We start from the raw sequence: 17,285 nt of genomic DNA, 5'->3' as shown, positions 1-17,285 counted from the left end.
AATGAATAAGTGTGAGATTATCCAGTCTAGTTAGAAGAATAAAAAGGCCACTTATCTAAACAGAGAGGATCTTCACAATGCCTTGGTGTAAAGGGATCTGGGTGTCCTCGTGCATGAATCGCAGCAAGTTAATATGCAGTACAGCAAGTAAGAATTTTGGCATTTATTGCTAAATGAATGAAATGTAAAAATAGGGAGGTATTGACGCAACTGTACAATGGTGAGATCACATCTGGTGTACTGCATGCAGTTTTAGTCCCCTTACGAGAGGAGTGATTTAATTGCATTGTAGGCAGTTCAGAGAAGATTTGATTCCAGAGATAAAAGGCTCTTCTCTTAAGGAGAGATTGAGTAGTTTAGGCCCATACTCGTGTTTAGAAGTAGAGTTTGAAAGAGTTTAGAAGAATGAGAGGAGATCTACTTGAGGTAAATAAATGTGACGGGATTAACCAAGTATATGTAGAGTGGATATTTTGCCTTGTGTGTCAATCTAGAACGATAGGTCATAGTTTTTGGCTAAGGGGTAGTAGATTTAAATCCGAGATAAAGAAGGTTTACTTCTCTCAAAGGATCACGAATCTGTGGAATTTATTACCCCTGTGTGTGGTGAATGCTGGGAGACTGAACAAACCTCAGGACAAGATAGATTTTTAATTTGTAACAAGTTGGAGGGGTATGGGGAGCAACAGAAGGTGGCATTGAGGCAAAGATGAGATCTGCCATGATCTTAAATGTTGGAGCAAGCTGATCTGGCTGAATTACATACTCATGGAGTCATACAGCATGCAAACAGACCGTTTGGTCCCACTTGTCCGTGCTAACCAGGTTTCCCAAACAAAACTAGTTCCGATTTGGAGATGCTGGTGTTGGACTGGGGTACAAAGTTAAAAATCACACAACACCAGGTTATAGTTCAACAGGTTTAATTGGAAGCACTAGTTTTCGGAGTGCCGCTCCTTCACCACCTGATGAAGGAGCGATGCTCGGAGAGCTAGTGCTTCCAAGTAAACCTGTTGGACTATAACCTGGTGTTGTGTGATTTTAAATTAGTTCCATTTGCCTGTATTTGGCCCATATCCATCTAAACTTTTCCTATTCATGTACCTGCCCAAATGTCTTTTAAATGTTGTAACTGTACCTGCACCTACCACTCTCTATGGCAGTTTGTTCCATATACGCACCACTGTGTGTGAAAAAGTTGTCCCTCTGGTCCCTTCAAATCTTTCTCTTCTCACCTTAAAATTATGCCCTCTATTTTTGAACTCCCCAACCCTAGGGGGAAAAAAACCTATGCTATTCACCTTATGTATGAGTCTCATGATTTTATAAACCTCAACCTCCTATTCGTTCAATGCAAATGATCCCAGCTTTTCCAGACTTTCCAGTCTATCCTTATAACTCAAACCCTCCAGTTCTGGTAACGTTCTTGTAAATCTTTTCTATACCCTTTCCAATTTAATTGTTTCCTTCTTATAGCCTGCTCCTAGTTCTTAAGTTCTTACGAAAATCAAATCTGCAAAACTACTTTGTAAGACAAGTTCTTGGAATGCATCTGAGAGTGTTTCCTTGAACAATATGGTGTTGAAATGATCAGCGAAGAGGCTGTTAGATCTTGTTTGTGTGCAATGAAACAAATGTGAGAGTCACATTATTTGGAAAGCAGTAATCAATCGAACAGCAAGTATCAGTGAGAAAGAAATGAACAGTAAGATAGAATTTCACAGCAGCTTCACTGTAATATATGTAAGTATGAAACTGGGGTATTGAATTTAAATAAAACCAAGTACGTAGTTATGAATGGTAAATTGGAGCAGAGAGATTGGATATCTATCAACATTCCTTTTAAATAGCCACTAAGGAATATTTCAAGGAATATTTCATAATTCTAAATGAAGCAACATTCTACAGAGAAATAAAAAATCCAGAAGTGATCCATTTCCTGGCAAACTAAGTAAGTTAAGAATAGCATTAGTTTAAAAGAAGAGAACTAATATCGCAAGAAGAGTGTTAAGCCTGTGGATTGGGAGAATTTCAGATACTAATAAAAGATGACCAAAAAATGTTAAGTGGAGAAAATATGATTGAAGAATGTTTATGTACATAAAATAGATACAAAAGTAAATCACCTCCTGATGTTCCCAGTATCACAGATACCTGCCATCAGTCGATTCAGTACACTGAATACCATACCAAAAATGGCTCTAGGTAAGGCCATCTGACTTGCAGCATTTTACCAATATTACTGTAAGCTTGTTAACTTCCAGAGCTAATGTGCACTGTTCTCGTACTGCTGGACTGATGCAGGACACTGTTCCAGTTAGTTATAATACTGGAATCCATCTGGCAATGTGGGAAATTTCCCAGATAAGTCCAAGCCACGAAAAGCAAGCCAAACCCAAATTGGCCTTCATTCCGTCATCAGCCCACTCCCAATTATCGGAAACACCAATTGAAATACTATCCAGTGGCCTATGCTCAGCAATAACCTTCTCACTGATGCTTAGGTCGAGTTCTGTCAGGGCAGCTTGGTTCTGACTTCATTACAGCCTGGGTCCAGTCATGAGCAAAAGACCTGGCCTCCAGATACGGTCTGCTGCGTCTTGAAATTAATGCAGTATTTGGCTGTGGCATCGAAGATCCCTAGCAAAACTGGAGTTGTTGGGAATCATTGGAAAGCATCTCTATGGGTTGAAGTTATACCGAGCACAAAGGAAGATGGTTGTTAATGTGGAGCTCATAGAGTCGTAGAGATGTACAGCACGGAAACAGACCCTCAGTCCAACTCACCCATGCTGACCAGATATCCTAAATTAATCTAGTCCCATTTGCCAGCACTTGGCCCATATCCCTCTAAACACCTCTTATTCATGTAACCCTTCAGATGTCTTTTAAATATTGTAATTGTACCAGTCTCCACCGCTTCCTCTGGCAGCTCATTCCATTCACACAGCCCCCTTTTTGTGAAAAGGTTGCACCTTAGGTCCTGTTTAAATCTTTCCCCTCCCCCCTTGCCCTACACATATGCCCTGTAGTTCTGGACTCTCCTGAACCCAGGGAAAATACCCTTGTCTTTTTACCTATCCACACCCCTCATGATTTTATAAACCTCTACAAGGTCACCCCTCAGCCTCTGACACTCCAAGGAAAACAGCCCCAACCTATTTAGCCTCTCCTTATAGCTCAAACACTCCAACCCTGGCAATATCCTTGTAAATCTTTTCTGAGCCCTTTCAAGTTTCACAACATTCTTCTTCTAGGAGGGAGATCAGAATTGCACACAATATTCCAAAAGTGGCCTAACCAATGTCCTGTACAGTCACAACATGACCTCCGAACCCCTAAACTCAATGCTCTGACCAATAAAGGAAAGCATACCAAACACCACCTTCACTAGGATATAGCTGCAGGAGTTCCTCAGAGTAGTGTTCGAGGTCCAGCCATCTTCAGCCAATGCATCTATGACTTTCTCTATCAGGATCAGAGGTGGGGATGCTGATTTGCTGATGAATACACAATTTTCAGCAACATTTGTGAGTCCTCTGACATTGACACTGTCCTTATCAACCTGTAGCAAGGTGTGGAGAAACACAGTTTTGGGCTGATATCTGAAAAGTAGCAGTTGTTTTATGTAAGTGCTAGGCAATGACCATCTTCCAAAGAGACAATTCAATGGCATTACCATTGCTGAATTCCCCCACTATCAATATCTGGGGGTGGGGTGAGGGAGGAGAGGAGTGGGGGTATTTAGTGGCTTCCATCAGCTGGAAACGGAACTGGACTAGCCCAATATAAAATGCACACAAGTAGGTCAGAGCTTGGAATCCTATGGTGAGTAACTTGCCTCCTACATCTCCAGAGCCTGTTCATCATCTACCAGGACATGTCACGGGTGTAACTTTCACTTGTCTTGATGGTTGCAGTTCCAACAAAGCTTGACCTTCACGTTATTCAGGACAAAATGCCAACTTGTTTGATACCTGTCCACCACCTATCACATTCACTCCGTCGACCACTGTCAGCAATGTGTACGATCTATGAAATGCGCTGCAGTAACTTTTACAGCACTTCCTATACTCTAGACGTTTATCAGCAGATGGCTGGGAACACCACTATCTGTAAGTTTCCCTCCAAGCTGAACACCATCCTAACTTGGAACAATATCACCATCCCTTCAGTGCCGCTGAGCCAAAATCCTAGAAGTCCCTTCCTCACAGATCTGTAAATGTCCCTACACCTCAAGGACTGCAGCAGTTCAAGAAGATGAATCATCGCTACCTTCTCAATGGTAATCAGAGATCAATAAATGCTGGCCGAGCCAGTGATGCCCACATCTCCTGAATTAATGTTTGAAAATGGAGGTTGAGATGGGAGCAATTACAATGGGAAATATGGAGATCAGAGACATTTACTTTGTCTTGGCTCAAAATTACTTTAGATCACTTTCAGAATTTGTGCCCATCTTTCCCAGAATTCCATGATTGAATCCTTCCAATCATGTTTCTACTTCAGCCTCAATACTGAAGCGTCTCTTGTCAAAGTCAGAAATAGCATCCTATGTGGCTGTGACAATTCCCATGATCTTAATGAAACATTTGACAGAGTTGATCACACCATCCTGCTGCAGCACAATTTATGCCACCTTCTGATTGTCTAGGATTACATTCATCTCATTGCTTTATGAAACTTAATGTTTTCCAAAGTGGTCATAACAATCATCTGAAATTTCCTCCAATTAAATGAGAGAAAATGTCATTGTTTTCTGTTCCTGCTTCAAATTCCATCTAGCCATCTAGCATTCCTCTTCCTGTCACATGTCTGGTGCTGAATGAGATTGTGTCATATTTGAACCCCAGTTGCTCCCGCGATGAGCTTCCAACCATACATCACAGAGACTGAAGGGAGGCGGTGGCACTATTGCTGGATTAGTCATCCAGGTGCCCAGATCTGGGAACCATGGTATAAATCTCACCATGACAATGGTGTGTTTTAAATTCAATAAATATCTGCAATTAAAAGTCTAATGATGACCATAAAGCCATTGCCAAATGTCATTAAAACCCATCTGGGTTTAGGGAAGAAAAACTGCTATCCTTACCTTGTCTGGTCGACGTGACTGCAGGCCCACAGCAGTATATTTGGCTCTGAACTATCCTTTGAAATAGCCTCACAAGTTATTCATTTGTATGAAGCTATCAAAAAAGAATGAAACTGTACAGACTGCTTGGTACTATAAACAACACTGGCAAATACTAGGCAAACTTTGTCAATCCTGCATATACCTTTTTACTGACATCTGTGGTCTGTGCGAAAGTTGGGAGAGCTGTCTCTCAGATTAGCCAAACAATAGCCTTACCGTGGCAGCAAGAACAAGGTCAGAGGCTAAAAATCCTAAATAAATAACTCCCCTCCAAGTCTGACCACCATGAGCAAGACACAAGGTAGGAATCTCATGGAATACTCCCCACCTGGATGAATGCAGCTCCAACAACACTCGCAAAGTTTCGTACGTCATGGGTGAAAGCAGCCTGCTTTATTGGCTCCATATCCTCAAAAGGCAGAGTAGCAGCAGTGTCTAATCTGCAAGATGCACTGAAATTCACCTCGGCCTCTTACGCAGCACTTCCCAAACACATGACCACTACCACCTGGGAGGACAGGGGCAGCCGATTATATTAAAAAAATCACTATCTGCAAGTTCACCTTCAAGTGACTTAACACACTAATTTGGAAATATGTCATTGTTGTTTTATGTCACTGGCTCAAAATCCTGGAAATCCTTTCCCAACTGCATTGTGGGTTGACCAATGCTAAATGGATAGCAGCAGTTGGAAAAGGCAGCTCAGCACCACCTTCTCATGAACAACTAGAGATGGGCAATAAATGTTGACCTCGGTAGCAACACCCACATCCTGTGAATGAACTTTTTAAAAAAAAGTGTACCTATTTCCACATTCTCCGCATTGCCTAATTCTGTCCCTGCCCAAAGCACATGATGCTGAATTCCTAATTCCCATCTATGATACCTGCTGTATTGTCTTTAAGCATGAGCGCATCAAAAACCCTGTTGTCCTTTTCTTTACTCTCATCTAGTTTTATTCATCTGTTAATGCTGTGATTATTTGCCACCATTCACTTCTTGTTAAATGATGCTTCAGTTTTTAAAATTCCTATTCTTTTTCCATGCACTCAGTAACATTGTTTCTCTGATCTCCTTCAGCTCTCTACCCTCCAAGATACTCTCCACTCCCACACTTCTGACCTCTTGACTATTCCATTATTTGTGGCAATGCCATAGCTGCTGGAGTCACAAGCTCCAGCATTTTCCCCCTCTAAACATCTTCATCTCTCTACCTTCTTTTCCATTAAGATGATCCTTAAAACCTATTTGACCAAGCTTTTGATCATCTACCATAATATCTCCTTATATAGCTTGATGTCAAATGTTTTTGGGTAACATCCTTAATCTCTTGAAATAGTTATTCTGTTAATAACATTACAAGTTGCCACTGTTACCATACAATTCTCCGAAGAATTTTGCATGCCTTTCTCTACCATCTTGTGCACCCTCCTCTACATTGGTGACTGTGTTGTATGGTACTCTGAAGTTGGGCTTTTAAGTGTTTACTTGCATGTATTCCCTCCCATCTTCCTTTTTAATACATTCTTCAAAGACCAACTCTTTGGCCTAGCTTTTGGCCCCTGCCTCAGCAGCATCCCTCAGTACACCTTTGAATAATTTCTCCACGGCTTGGCATTTATTTTAATCTGATTATGATTCTACGAAGTAGTGCCTAGGCTTATTTCTTTTCTACTCTGAGGTTAGTATACATTTTGCAGCATTTCTAACAAGATTAATGGTCGGAATTATTTGATTCTGTGACTGCTGACAATAGGAAAACTTTCTGGAATGAGACAAATATATTTTAATTTTGCTGTCCGATGTTTTACTTTTGAGTTGGTGTTTAAAATTCATTTTACAGTAATAAAGGTATTCTCTCGTTTGAGTGATCCTATTAGTGTAGGTCATTCAGTATTAACCAATATGAACTGAAATCTTACAAAACTGTCTTACTCAGGAAGATGTAATTTCCTTAATCTTGCCAGGTGCCCAAGGGTTAACAACTAGCAAGTATAATGCAATAATTGCTACCATTTGTGGTACGTGGAAAGCGTTTGAATCGGTCCATTATGTTTTCAACTGTTTCACTTTAACAGGTTGCACCAGAGGAATTCAAGGCCAGCATTAGTCGAGTTAACAGCTGTTTAAAGAAGAATCTTCCTGTCAACGTGCGATGGCTGCTGTGTGGGTGCTTGTGCTGTTGTTGTACCTTGGGCTGCAGCATGTGGCCAGTAATTTGTCTCAGTAAAAGAGTAAGTTTTGTAAAATCTTTAATATAATCTTCAACCTACTTGATCAGTGTTAAATTTTATGCTTCCCCTAGGTGCATAATGTTAGTAACTAAGTGGAACTGATCTCATGAGTCAGCATCATGTACTTCCAGTTCTGTTATAACATAATAAAATGTGGAGAAAAGCCTCCTGTAATCTATTCCAACTTTGTCTCAAACTTCTACTTGCATCATCTTTCACAATTAATTATCCTGTATGAAATTAATTTTGTGCTTTTTTTTACTGCCAATTTAAGTGTAGGTGTGCAGCGTTGCCCACCAGCATCACAGCACACCACCACCAGCATTCTTAAATCATTTCAAAACCCTTGTAGTGAGCAAAATGATACTCTTTTTCACTTAATTGGACTGATTTCAAATTACAATGAATATTTGAAAGACCATTATTTGTGACACTGTATTTTGAAAATTATGGAATCTTTTTCTCATTCTGTTCCAAATTACAGTTTTGTAAAATACTTATGACCTTAACTGTGGTGAAATAATCAAACATCGATATATCAACACTTGGAACTGAGTTATGTTTACTGTATAAATCAATTTTCAATCATCTGTTCAGGTTGGGAAATGATTCGTTTTCAGTGAAATCTGCTGTTGAACATAGGATTTGATGAATTCCAGAATTCAAAGTGATTGAATTTAATTTATGAGGATACTCTTAAGTTTTAGACAATTTTCTGTTTTAGATTTTTGAAGCAAAGTGTATATGGTTACCTCAAAATCCCTCAGCAGAAAGTCTCTCTATCCAAATACCCCTTAAACTAATGGCACCATTCTTTGGGTATAACCACACACAGCAGATCAAAAAACACATTTTGGGGCAGATGTTTGGACTTGAAACGTTTGCTGTAGTTTAAATTGTGTGGTTTTATATGTTCATACTGATCTTTGTGGTCCATAAAAATATGTATTAATACACTAGTTCTGATTATTTTTTACTTTTGAGCAATTGTGATAATGCAGAATAATGTTGTCCTACATATCAGTAATTTAATGTCTTCAGATTCACTATCTGAATTGTATAGTTAATCCAAATTATAAATGATTTTGATTGTAAAGATATTCTGGTCATTTAATATACTGGTGTATATGATGATTATAAGATTAGCATTGAAAGTTATGAAATTATAAGTGTAAAAATTATTTTGAAAGAAAGGGTATTCTTAACCTTTTAAAAAGTTTAATTGGCATGTTTGACTAAGCTAGTTTGAAAATTTGGGGAAAAATCTTTTTGAAATCTTTGACCCCAGGTAGTAAAGCTGAAAACTTAGGTTTCTCCACACACTGTGGGATAGGGACAACGTAGAGGTAAAATTCTTTCGTTTAGAAAGGTGTCATGTGTTGACGCAGTCTTGGTGGGCTAAAGGGCCTATTCCTGTGCTGCACTGCTCTTTGTTCTGTGGAGTTTAGATTCTGTAGCATGGATGTACTTGAATTTATAAAAATCCACACTGGGAAGTCAGCCTGATTCGGTTTGGCTTGCAGTTGGCACGGAACGCAAGTTGTAACCACAGATGTTACCAAAGGAGTGAAGTTATCTGATCTCTGACCCTCAAGGGAAAAGTTCTGATTCTTATCTCTGGGAGATGGAGAGAAGGAGTAGGTAGTGTTTTTATCCAAGTAAGAAATAAACTTGGGACTCGAGGGAGAAGACCCTCTCTTTCATGCAATGTTATAAATGTACATCCCTTATCTTTGAAGCTGTCCTCACCATCCTGCAGCTGCTGGGTTTCTGGAAACATAACTGACCCAAAGTTAAATTTGCATACGAGACAAAAATCTCTAAAATAATGACCTCAGTTCCTGAGGGCGTGTTAGTTGTTGCTTCCCTTTCTCAGCAAAATCCAGAGTTAAATGGGGTGGAGTTGATTTTGAATTTTTTTTAACTCACCTCTGATTATTATTTAAAATAAGCATGTTCAGTTCCCAGAACTGAATTGTATGTTTGTGAGATGCCTTGAGGAATTTCTTTGGCAAAGTGCCCAGCAAGGTTTCAGAAGTTTGAAATATCCTATGCTGAAGTCTCAGCTTCGCAGATGTTCCAGTAACTTACTGAGATGAGAGCTGTTTTTAAAAAAAACTTGTCTAAAGGCCATATATAAAAATACAAAAGTTGTGTTGATTCTTTTTTTCACAACTTTCCTAGATTGCTTTTTTAAATAAATTGTGTTAAGTCTTTGCATTTGTAACTGGCTGTAATTTCACAAATAAGACCAAATGAACAACTTCAGTAGCTGCAATAACACCTTTGACATGGCACTGCATATAATGCACTCTTAATGCAATTGATTGTAGATTTATTTGGGAAGGTAATTTCAGGCAACGTGAATGAATAACATTGCTAAATAAGCAATATTTTATTTCATGCTTCATTTATGAGGTGTATCCTTCTCATAAGTAAGTTAATATATTCTGTGACTAATTAGCAATTCATAAGACTAAACATTTAATTTGTTTAAAGGTTGGTGGCAGGGGGAGCAGAATAGTTGGAGTGTGTGGGAATTTGAAAGCTCTCCAATAGCTGTAACTAACACTAAGATAGTTGAGGTTATTGAATGCTTTTCTTGTCAACTCAAGACAATGCTGCAAGTGTTACTAAGGTTGATGTTATAGATCCAAAGATCTTCAGCTGCTTCAGATTGAGCAGAACCAGATTGGTGGATTGCAGTTTCCAGCAAATCTGTAAGTACAGAGCAGCTATAGCTATCCTGAGCTTGTGAATATAAAACATATTTTTCTTCAATCACGAGGGGAGGATAAAAATAGCAAAAACAAGGAAGCTTAAAAGAGAGAATTCTAATAAGAAAATACCTAAGTGCATCAGATTAACTATCAAAGGGAAGGGCCATTCTTGAAGTCAAAAAGAGCAAGTGGAACTTGAAGGCAGGTCTCCTGACTCAGAGCTAGGAATGCTAGCACTAACAAGAACCCTGGATATCCTTGTATCTGAAGTAGCAAGTGAGTATACTTGTGCAACAAATAATTAGGAAGGCAAATGAAAAGCTGCCTTTTATTGCATGGACAACAAAATATAAAGTTGGAGAGTTTTGTAAAAATTGTACAGGGTATTAGTGAGACCACAACTGGAGTACTGTGTATGGTTCTGATTTAAGGAGCGTATGCATTTATTCACTTATCTACCTGGCCAAATGTCCTCACTCTTTCTTCCTTTTTTGACCCTAAATTCTCACTTTAATCTAATTTCTCTCTAAGTAACTTCCTGGCCCTCTCTGAGCTCATCCTGACCACGAAACCCACCTCTATTAATCCTGTTCCTATTAAACTGTTGACCATTCAACTTATTTACCTGGCCCCATGTTAGCTGATATTGTTGATGGGTCCTGCTTTTGTTAACTGTTATCCCCCTCTTGTATCGTTCTTTCAATGGCTTTCAAATAAGAATAGCCATTAATTGGATCTTTCTTGCCATCTACTGCCCCATTTCCATCCTTGGATGTGCTATAAATTTCTAAATCCGTGCCTGTATTTTCTGGAACTCATTGTTTAAATCCATTCACCAGCATCTACCTAAAGTTATGAAGTTTTAGTCTAAAATTCTGACAGCACCTTTTAAGTGCAATATAACCTGCTTGTCAGGATATATTGGCTTAATAAATGAACAATTTTATTTGGTCATCAATTAATCTTTGTGTAAACTAGCCAGCATGAGAATGTCATTGAATTATTTTACATGTTTGATTCAGTTCATAAAATCCTGCTGCCTAGAAGACTGAGAATAATCTTAATATAAAATAAATAGTGACTAAAAATGTTTTAATTATATTAGCATTGTAATTGACATATTGGCTCGTAGCCAACATTCATTTTGCAATACACACTTAGCCAAGAAGCTGTAGTATTGTAAGTTACTTCTATTTCAGAGCCAGTAAGTGCCTTTATAACTGGAAGAAGCTGTTGCTTTACAATTCTTAATGACTCATAGAATAGCTCATATATATAATGCTGCTGTGATCCTGCAACTATCATAACAGCTTTGGATGTACCTACACTACATGGACTGCAGCATAGGGTCAATGAGATCTACAATATGGAAACGGACCCTTCGGTCCAACTCATCCATATCGACTAGGTACCCTAAATTAATCTAGTCCCATTTACCAGCATTCAAGACCCATATTCCTCTAAACCTTTCCTATTCGTATATCCATCCAGATGCCTTTTTAAATGTAATTGTACCACCCTCCACCACTTTCTCTGGTAGCTCATTCCATACGCGCACCACCTTCTGTGCGAAAAGGTTTCCTCTTAAGACTCTTTTTTTATATCTTTCCCTTCTCACCTTTAAACCTATGCCTTCTAGGTTTTGACTCCCCCATTCCAGGGAAAATATCTTGTGTATTTATTCTGCACATGCCCCTCATGATTTTATAAATCTCTACGCAGTTGCCTCTTGGCCTGCGACACTCCAGGGAAAATAGCCCCAGCCTATTCAGTCTCGCTATAGCTCAAACCCTCCAACCCTGGTAACAGCCTTGTAAATCTTTTCTGATCCCTTTCAAGTTTCACAACATCCTTTCTCTAAGCAGGGAGAGCAGAATTGCACACAGTATTCCCCTAGTGGCTTGATTAATGTTCTATACAGCTGCAACGTAACCTCCCAACTCAAATAGTCAAGACTCTGACCAATAAAGGAAGGCATACCAAACACCCCCTTCACTATCCTATCTACCTGCGACTCTACTTTCAAGAAACAATGAAACTGCACTCCAAGGTCTCTTTGTTCAGCAACAGTTGCAAAGACTTTACCATTAAGTGTTTAAGTCCCTTCTTGAGGACAGTTAGGGATGAACAATAAACACTAATCTAGGCAGTGATGCTGACATTCAATGGAAGAATTTTTTTTTGAAAAAGCAGACTGTCTGAGTCCTGTTTGTAGTGCATTGTCCTTTAACTGTCATATCATTTCCTCTACATTTTTTACCTCCCTTTTCTTTTAATTATTTGTCCTCCCTTTAGCAGCTTCCTCCCAACCATGTTATTGTTCATAGTGATACCTGCCTTACAGCTGGCCAAGTTGGTCTTATGCTCAATATTGCATCATTGTTTTCCCTCCTTTCTCCTTCTGATTCTCATCAGTGGAATCTTTTCAGGCTATTGAAGTCTTCAATCTCTAAGTCTCAGGGCTCTGTCTGCCTATTCCACATTGAGAAGAAATGATAAAGAGAAGTTTAAATTTCTTCAAATGCTTTAAAAGCTTTGAAGCCCTCCACGTGTTTTGAAAGCACTGAAAAAACTTGAAACCAATCCTTGTGACAGCTAGGATTGACGCTTGTTTTACTGTCTCTGGGTACTTTGGCAGGATTCACAAAAGGATTTCACTGTTTATAGCTTGGATAACCTCTCATTGAAGTACATTAACTATTGTTTTTAACAGCTAAGATTTTCTGAGCCAAGTGCTCATTCTCATAACCGTTGGCATCATTCATGTTTTACCCTTTCAGGGCATTTAGGTAATGTTTATTTTAGAAGTGGAATTGATCGGAGTGTCCAAAGTGTGAATTAATTAATGTGATACCTTATTATGTAGACCTGTACAGTTCTCTATTTATACTGAATCTTTCATTATTGTTTTATTGTCTATACCCAGTATATTGCCTTCTGCTCTAAAATTACCTGTTTCGATTCGTTCAAATAACATGATTTTGCACTACAATAACCTATTTCTTAATTTTCAGATCTAGATGTGCATTATTACTACTGGCACTCTGACAATCTGCCAAATATGAAACAGTAAATTATTTTTGACATTTATTTTCCATTTTTATCATGAGCTTGGTTAGTTATGCTGAACTTAACACTTTATAAACAAAAAGATTAGGATAACCTTCATAAAAGAAAAACGCAATGGGTGCTGGACGTTTTAAAGTAAAAATAGAAAGCCCTAAATTTCAGGAGTGCCCTTAATTATTTTGGTGGATATTTACCTTTGTTGAGGTACTGATGTTGTTCTTGTGGAAGTGAGAACGGCTGTTTTCTGCTTTTGTTAATGGAATTCTTATAAATGGTAACTAATGTTCGCATCAATCATTCCCCCCTGTGTGTGCACACAGCAGTTGGATTTAATATCAAGCATGTTCTAGTCAATAACATCACTTTACAGTCCTAAAGGACTATATTAATGCTATTAATTTCTAAGATACACAAAGTAATGTCAATTTCTTTTTTAAACAGTTTCTTAATGCATTATAAATATATTCATAGAATAGTAATTTATTGACACTTGTATTGTTTGCAAAAAAAGTGTGAAGTTTGTTTAAAGTTGCCATACTCTAGTACCATTTTAATGACACATTATCTAGGTGTATTTAAAAAAAAATTAAGACAAAGTCCATCTTAGTTTGTTTCATAGCTCCAGGCTGCTGAGTTAGACGACAAAGCAGTTCCCAAATGTTTTTTTGAAAAAAAAAATTGAAGATTGAGATTGGTTTTTCTCTTGTTTTTCTCACCATGTATCATTCCTCAGTTCAGAAATTAACCAACTATTCTTACTTTTAAACTGATTTCCATATGTCTAATATCATCACGGTCACCTTCAGTCTCCCTCCATGTATATCTCAGACTAAAACCCTCACTATTTGGATAACTACAGGCATAAACTTCTAACAGGCATAATGTGCTGGAGTGTCAACTTAGCAGGGACAAGGACATGTCAAAAAACTTGTTTAGTGACTTTTCAAATATTTTCTGGGTAAACTATAATGAAGGTCAAGGTATTTGCTACTGATTGCACAATGTTCAGTACCATCTGCAGCTCCTCAGATATGTATCCGTAGCAGCTAGATCTGGACTTGGATATTTAGGGCTTGGGTTGATAAAGTGATAAGTGACATTAGTGCCATACAAATGCCACTGACCATCTCCAACAAGAAAAAATCTAATCATCTTACTTTGACATTCCGTAATGTCACCTTTGCTGAATTTCCTACTATCAACATGTCTAGCAACATAACTGGATCAACCATAAAAATACTGTGGCTGCAAGACCTGGTAGAGGCTAGGAATTCCAAGGTGATTAATTTGTCACCTGACACCCAGAAGCCTGATACACTAAGTTTGACATGATGGGCATAGGTAAGGTAAATAGACAAGGTCGTTTCCCAGAGGTGTGGGAGTCCAGAACTAGAGGGCATAGATTTAGGGTAAGAGGTGAAAAATTTGAAGGGGACCTAAGGGGCAACTTTTTCACTCAGAGAGTGGTGTGCGCATGGAATGAACTCCCAGAGGAAGTGGTGGAGGCTATTACAATTACAACATTTAAAAGGCATCTGGATGGGTATATGGATAGGAGGGATTTAGGGGTATGGGACAAGTGCTGGCAAATGGGACTAGATTAGATTAGACTATCTGGTTGGCATGGACAGGCTGGACCAAAGGGTCTGTTTCCCTTTGGAAATACATCTCGATGACTCTATGACACCATTCAAACCAAACACTGTTTGACCGATATATCTCCCAGCAATCTAAACATTTGTTCTCTCCACCAGCCATACAGTGATAGCAGTTTACAAGGTGCACTGCAGAAATTCTCCAATGCTCGTTCAACAAAACCTTCTAAATCCACCATGATCTCTACCTTCAAGAACAGCTGTTCCTTCATCATCACTGGCTAAAATCTTGGAATTCCTTAGCTGCACTGTGCATTTATCTAGGCCAAATGGACTGTAACAATTCAAAAAAGTGGCCCGCCATTAGCTTCTCAAGTACAGTTGGGGAAGGGTAGAAAATATTGGCTTGATAGCAATTCCCACGTATGAAAGTATTTTTAAAAGTTACTAACATAATCATCGAATCACTACAGTTTGGAAGCAGGTCATTTGGCCTATTGAGTCCACACTGGTCATCCAAAGAGCATCACACCCAGACCCATCCCCACTACCTTATTCCTGTAACTTTGCATTTCTCATGGCTAATCCAGCTGGACACTACAGCCAATTTAGTATGGTCGATTGACCAAACCTGCACATCTTTGGACAGTGGGAGGAAACCCAAGCAGACACTGAGAATGTGCAGACTCCAAGCAGACAGTGATTCAAAGGTGGAACCAAGTCCAGGTGCCTGGCATTAAGGCAGCAATGAGCCATCATGCCACCCATGCAATAAATGTGACATTTTATTCTGAAAACCATAAATCCATCTGCGCAAGATTTTACAAATTGTGGTGTTTAACGAAAGGTGAAATTTGTGTAAATGCTAATATTATGTAGTGTAGTTGTCCTTGCATGTACAAATTAGACATTCAGATTAAATTCTCAAGTTAAAATTGCAATTCTAACATTAGGAATTATTGCAATGGTTGAAATGTGCAACTGAGTGGATTACAGACCTTTCATCAAAAGCTTATGTTTTTGTTTTTAATAGCTTTGCTAAGAATCCTCGTGATTGATATAAAATCAAATATTGAGAGATTGTGTTATTGTCATTTTTCTGTTGATATCTATGGATAGAAATAGAAAAAAATGACAATTATTGTTGTGGCCATCTATATTCAAACAACTTTACAGAATTAAAAAATGGGATACTTTGCAAACCAATCTCATTCATGTTGTCTAGACCATAGTAGTATTGAATCAGCTTTTCAAGATTTCACTATTTTAGAAGAATAATGTAGTTTCATTATCTATTTTATAACTAAAATGTTTGAAGTTTTGTTTCTGTGTCATTTTAGAGTCTGGAGATTGTCTGTCTTTTAAATTCAATGCTCCATTTATTTTGGCTGTGATTTAATGCCGTTTCCCCCCATTGACTTGAAAAATCAAGTGTTTCCTATTTTGTTTTGTACTTTTCACCTGCTTCTCACTGTAAATCACTGAGGCATCAAGTGTAGTGATTAATTAGGCTGCACGTGCAAGTGCTTTATGTCACCTGTCTAGTTGCAAAAAAGATGCATTATTAGAGACTGCAACGCCTCTTCATTCATTGAATTTGAGTGGACGTGGGGAGCAACTTGCTCTCACTTTTCTGCTTTGCTTTTTGTACTTGAAGTTACAGGCTCAAATTCTAAGTTTGTAAAGAAAGAAATGTGGAATAAAAGTAAGCTTTTTAATTCAGTAAAGCTCTCATTTTAAAATGTTAAATGGTTGACTGCTGAGTAGTGTCAAATTATAGTGAAATTCGTCGTAAAAATATAGAGTAAGTCATTAAGTTGACTTATGTCAGTGTTAGGAACTTGAATTTCTTTTTGGGTCACTTAACTGGTAGTTGTCTAACTTTGGTTACTCGACATCCACTAGACCAACTTGAAAAGAATTAAGTGTTTGTTTTTGATGTCATTCCAACTGCTTAAATTATCATAAAATGTTGCACAACATTCATTATGTACTATCAAATGTTGCAGATCCTTACTAATATGCAAAGCTATTACATTAACCCTCTGAATTTGAGGACAAATGCATCCGAACCATATTTTGACAAGTAATGTTTGCTGTATATTGTCTGCAAAACAAATCTTGCCTCCAAACCTGAGCTGTGATTTGTTTTTCCCTTCATCTCTTCCCTACACAAGCCTTCCTTAAGGTCACTGAATGAGACTTCTGAGTTATGCCTAATCATTCAAATCTTGACTCCTAATCTTGCTTCTTCCATTGTCTTTGAGATAGAGATGTGCAGCACGGAAACTGACCCTTCAGTCTAACTTGTCCACCCTGACCAAATATCCTAAATTAAACTAGTCCCATTTGCCAGCATTTTGGCCCATATCTCTATAAATCCTTCTTATTCATATACCAAACCAGATGCCTTTACCTATGAGAACTTTCTTCCCATTAATGTCATCTGTTTTGAAATATGATTTGATTTTATTATTGTCGCATTTATTGAGATACAGTTAAGTATTTGTTTTTGTGCTGGCTGGACAAA

The 17,285-nt window shown here is 38.3% G+C and overlaps 1 protein-coding gene across 1 annotated transcript in view; it reads left to right on the top strand.

Moving 5' to 3' along the window:
- The window catches only part of LOC122550239 (cysteine-rich hydrophobic domain-containing protein 2), a 62,126-nt gene that overhangs the window by 29,022 nt on the left and 15,819 nt on the right, over positions 1 to 17,285 (top strand). The window contains exon 3 of the mRNA XM_043690998.2: positions 7,216 to 7,371. Coding sequence (XP_043546933.1) covers positions 7,216 to 7,371 — 156 coding nt within the window. The remainder of the gene's footprint in view (positions 1 to 7,215; positions 7,372 to 17,285) is intronic.

This window comes from Chiloscyllium plagiosum, unplaced genomic scaffold, assembly GCF_037043375.1.
Source record: "Chiloscyllium plagiosum isolate Xiang-an unplaced genomic scaffold, Cpla_swu_hap1 HiC_scaffold_1, whole genome shotgun sequence".
Taxonomy (NCBI): Eukaryota; Metazoa; Chordata; class Chondrichthyes; order Orectolobiformes; family Hemiscylliidae; genus Chiloscyllium; species Chiloscyllium plagiosum.
The sequence above is the reverse complement of the archived record's forward strand: the minus strand, read 5'-3'. Positions and strand labels throughout refer to the sequence as shown.